Source organism: Gossypium hirsutum, chromosome A05 (genome assembly GCF_007990345.1).
Source record: "Gossypium hirsutum isolate 1008001.06 chromosome A05, Gossypium_hirsutum_v2.1, whole genome shotgun sequence".
Taxonomy (NCBI): domain Eukaryota; kingdom Viridiplantae; phylum Streptophyta; class Magnoliopsida; order Malvales; family Malvaceae; genus Gossypium; species Gossypium hirsutum.
The window spans coordinates 12,874,361-12,879,702 of NC_053428.1; the positions used below are offsets into that span (position 1 = coordinate 12,874,361).

The 5,342-nt window shown below is 28.8% G+C and overlaps 1 protein-coding gene across 1 annotated transcript; it reads left to right on the top strand.

Annotated features, from left to right (window-relative positions):
- The first annotated feature begins 3,526 nt into the window (after positions 1-3,526).
- LOC107961317 (histidine-containing phosphotransfer protein 4) lies at positions 3,527-5,122 on the top strand. Its single transcript, XM_016897483.2, has 6 exons — positions 3,527-3,746; positions 3,871-4,001; positions 4,095-4,163; positions 4,369-4,440; positions 4,618-4,690; positions 4,778-5,122. The coding sequence occupies exons 1-6, from the start codon at positions 3,687-3,689 to the stop codon at positions 4,823-4,825; spliced, it is 453 nt and encodes a 150-aa protein (XP_016752972.2). The 5' UTR covers positions 3,527-3,686; the 3' UTR covers positions 4,826-5,122.
- Positions 5,123-5,342: the final 220 nt, after the last annotated feature.

Here is a 5,342-nt window from a genome sequence, read left to right on the forward strand (position 1 = left end):
TTTTTCAAAAGGAAGGCGATGTTTGATGTTTGGCGATTTGAGAATCGAGCCTATCGTGCTGGGTTGCGCTTTTTCATTTGCCCGAAATAATTGAATATCTCCTCAGAATTTCACTCATATTTTTTTTAAGGTGAGGCAATGGTCAATGTTTGGGAATTCGAAGAATCGTGCCCTACTGTGCTGGGTTTCAGTTTTCCGTTGGACTAAATAGTTGAGCATCCTTTTGTGATTTTCAAATTATAAATTTTCGGACGTCGAAACAGGAAGATTTTTGACAATCAATTCGGGTTATTCAAATGTTATTAAAAAAAGAACCACATTTCAAAAACATTTTTAATTTTAGACATAAGGACAGTATTTAATCGATTTGGTACCAATTTTGGGCGTAGTGAGGGTGCTAACCCTTCCTCATACGTAACCGACTCCCGAGCCCATTTTCTTACACTTTCGTAGACCATAATCAGTGTTTTAATAAACCGAAAATGTTTTATTAAAATAACCAAATTCTTAGGTGACCCAATCACACCAAAATAAAAGGATCGGTAGCGACTCCATATTTCTATTTTCCAAAAAGTCGATCCCCCCGTATTTTCATCAAATTTAAAAATTTAAAATGTTTTTAAATCGAGGGATGGTTTCGACAACGTTCTCTAATTTGACAAGTGTTGGTAAGTGATAGTTGAAGCTAAATGCTGGAATACGATTGAATATTTGATGTTTGAAATTGAGCTCAATGAAATGAATTCATCATGTGAAATTGTTGTTGACAGGTGAACTTAGTAATTGTTTATATTATATAAGTGTATGAATGTTTGGTAAGATTTATATTTTATGCCTATGAACTTACTAAGCTTCTATAAGCTTACTTGAGCGTATTCAATGTCTTTTGTAGATTAACGTGAAAATATACGGAGGATCGGATCAATACTGATGATCACACTATTCAGATTATCTCCGGTAGCTTTTGTAAATTTCCTTTTTAATTTATATGGCATGTATAAGGTTTGATGATTATATAAATGCTAAGAATATGTATTAAAGTAAAGAGTGATAAATATGCTAAATGGTATAATTATAATAGAAGTATGGTTTGGTATCAAATTGGTTGAAATGGATTAGCTGGTTTGGATTAGTTTCGATTTATTGCAGGGAATGTTAGATATTTATAAAAGAGTTATATTGAGCTTATAAAAAAAAATTAGGATTTTGCGAAAAATTTCCTATGGTTTCGGTTTAATTCCGGTTTGGTCTCGAAGTATGTTTTGGGCTTTGGAGGCCCCTCTAAAGGACGTTATGACATATTTCGGTAAATGAATAGTACTTAATTCATAATAATGAAAAATTAATTCGGTAAATTCCGGTAATGCCTCGTACCCTATTTCGACGACGAATACGGGTAAGAAGTGTTACACAATTATTCATATAAATAAGAAGAAAATATGAGTTTAAAAGTACCAGTATTTATGTTCACTTGATTATTATAATAACGACATTAATTAAATTAAAAAACTAATTTATTCTATTTTATGAGAGACATATTCCCATGGGAAGTGTACTACTTTTATCCTGAGGGGCATTTACAAAAGAACGTACACTCATGAAACTTGAAAAGGGAGAAAATATCTATCTTGTATACGTGGAAAAAGAAGAAAGATGCGAATGTATCAAGATAAAACTATTAGTGAAAATTGAGAAACTTGTCTGAATTTTAAATAATATCTTTTAATAGTGTCTCAGTTCAATTTTAAAATATTTTAAGTTCCAACTGTAGTCTAATCTGATTCCAAATAAAAAAGTACTCATTACATTATTTCCAATTAAATAATATAATTTTATATAATACTTATATACTTTTAGAATTAAATAAAAAACAAAATCTAATTTTCAATTATATGTTTTTAAATCCATTTGGTTTTGAATAAGATATATTAATTAATGTTTTAGTCCAAGATATTAATAAAAATTTATACTTAATACATGCATCAATGTATAATAAATTTAATTAAAATATTAATAAATATTTATATTTAGCATACGGATAAATATATAATAAAATTAATTAATATATAATATATGAGTTTTAAATTTTACCCTCATAATTTTTTTAAAGAATAAAAAATATATTATTTTTATTTAATTTTATATAATTTTATTAAACTTTTAAACAAAATAATTGAATATATATTTTTTAATATTTATATTAAAATATTCTATATTTATTTTCAAATGAGATGAGCTAACAACCAGAGTCCTTAAATATTAAACTCCAACCTTGATTCATAATTTAAACATGCATAATTTATCTAACTTGTTTTTTGAATTTATTGTTTTTCTCTCAACCTTTTAAGAATGAATTATAGTTTGGCTCCTAAATTTTAAAAAAAATTATGCTTTAGATCTTTCAAAAATTATAAAATTTTAAGTTTATAATTTAATTCTTAAATTTTGATTTAATCTTCTTAAAAATTATAAAGATATAAATTAATATAAAAATAAAATTACATTGTATAATTTAATAAAAAATTGTAACTGGTTAGAAATATGAAAGGTATGAAAACAATTATTAAATAATGGGTCAAGTGTTGATATTTTTAAGATAAAAAAAACGACAAACAAATCTGATATTTTGTTCTTTTGGAAACCGAATCAGAACGAAGTCCCCAGTTACGAGTGACGCAAACACCACTCAAATGTCCATTTTCTATACCTCTTTCCCAAACCATCCACATCAAGGGCTAAGCCAGGAGGGCTAGCATGGGCCCTGTCCCTCTAAAATGTAAATTTTTTAAAAATTTTAAATTAATAAAGATAAAATTACACTTTGGTTATCCCTAAAATTATAAAAATTTGATTTAATTCTTTACAAATTATAAAAATATAAATTATAAAAAATTAAAATTTTATCCGGCCTCCCTAAATATTTATTCTGGCTTCGCCCCTGATGCACATTCATCTCTTTTCCAAATGTAAGCTTCGATCTTCAACGGATGAAATTTTTTTGTTAAATCTCCAATACCTATTTCTTTTTTTTATTTAATTCATCCTTACATTTAAATTAACTTCATTTTTTTTAGATATCTGACTAATATTATTAAAATAAATCTATATGACAGCGACTATCACTAGTATAGTGATATGTTTTAAAAATAAAATATATTATTTGTTCATATTCATTCTAGATAAACATTTTTTTAGTTTTTCATATTATTATTTTGAAGTTTAAAATTTTATAAAAATATTAGAAATATTATTTGAGGCTATGTATAAAAAATATAATTTTTATATATTTTAAATTTTTTATTTTATCATAGTCACCATATTATTGATTGTCAGTATTATGCCAACTTATTTTAACGAATTAGACCTAAAAGATATAAATTAAGTTACACTTTTCAAATTTAACTACTAATTAGATAAAAAGAAATTAGATACTAAGTATAAATTCTCAAATTCACCTCCATAAATACTAGACTTTAAATATATATATATTATAAAACTTGAGATTTGTAGGTATGTTCCAGCAGCAACTAATCGTTTATTATTATTTAAAATTATTGACAATGGATTTCTCTACTATATAAACCCCCTTCTTCCTTCCCCATTTCCACTGCAACTATCACTCAAACCATCAATTTCTTTCATTTTCCCCTTTCTTTTCGTTATTCATTTTCTTTAGTTATTTGTGAATGGAGAGAAACCCCATGCGTAGGCAGCTTGCAAGCTTGAGGAAATCCCTGTTTGATCAGGTTTGTTTTCCTCAACATTAATTTGCATGGTTTTAATCTTCAACATATGTGTTCATTGCTCACTTATTTATGTGGGCATAAGAGAAAACCAACTTAAGCAGTGTTTTGATGATTATATATATAGGGATATCTGGATGAACAATTCATGGAGTTGGAGCAACTCCAAGATGATGCCAACCCTAATTTCGTCGAAGAAGTTGTCACCTTATACTACCGCGATTCTGCCAGATTAATCGTTAACTTAGACCACGCCCTGTAAGTTCTATTTTCATGCTACTCAACCACCGCAACAGTTTGATGATCATCATATTATATATATATATATTTTTTCATTTTTGTGCTCTCCAGGGAGCGGAGGCCTTTAGATTTTAGTAAGTTGGATGGGTTAATGCATCAGTTCAAAGGAAGCAGTTCAAGGTAACATGTTAAGCAAATCTCTTTCTTCTTTCTTTTTTTTTATTCATTTAAAATAAAAATAAAACCGCTGAAATAATATGAAAAGAGTTATAATCTTGTATAATAAGACTTGATATTTAGGTATAAATTAAAAGCAAGTATATTCTATGCTGGCTTTAACACAACCAATTATTTATTTTTAAAATTTTTTTGGGATGGGTTGCAGCATTGGAGCCAAAAAGGTGAAAGCTGAGAGCACATTGTTTAGGGAATATTGCAAGTCTGGAAATGCAGAAGGGTAATTCCATCTTCTCTTGAAAGCTTCCTCTTCCTGTATTATAGAGTCCAATATTTATATACCCGAATTTGGAAGGATCACATATCCATATCTAAAAATATGTTAGACATAAATGTTTGATGCAAAAATGAAAAAGAATCCGAATAATATAGCCTACCACTTTGGTTTAACTTGCAGATGCATGAGGACTTTCCAGCAACTGAAGAAAGAATATGCAACATTGAGAAAGAAGCTTGAAACTTACTTTCAGGTGCCTTTTTTTCCCCAAATTAAGCATGTCAATAACTTATGTAATTTTAGGTCCTGCTAGTGCTAATTTCTTTTCTATTATGACCAGCTGGCAAGACAAATTGGTCCAATGGAGAGTGCAAATCGCCCTAAATAGAGAGAGAGCCCAATGCAGACGTGAGTAGTTGTATTCCCAAACTTCACCTTACTGAATTAGCTTTGATTTTGCTTGTAAAGCTATGTTTTAGATTGGGCTTGGTCAGAAAGCTTTGCTCTATCAGTCGATGCATGTTTTGTATTTTGGTATCCATTAAAAAAGTGTAGTTGAGTTGATAATTTCAATAAGTTGAAACTCTGTCCTTAACACCTTTTACTCCCTCTTCCATCAATCGCTGCTACAAGAATAAAAAATGAGATTTTCAAATGTTGCCATTATTAGACGACAGCATGAAGTAACTATATTTCAGATTCATGTTAAAGGGCGCTGCCATAAGCCCAAACCCAACATTCGAAGATGGAGATGTATGGTTGTGGTGCGGAAGAGAGTGGATCCAACATAACCCAACCCACGTTAGATTGGGCTTTCACTCTTATTCAACTTCAAAATAAAAAAGAAAAGATGGATGCTTTTGATATTTTTAGGTAATTTATAAGGAAAATGGGCAATTCTACAT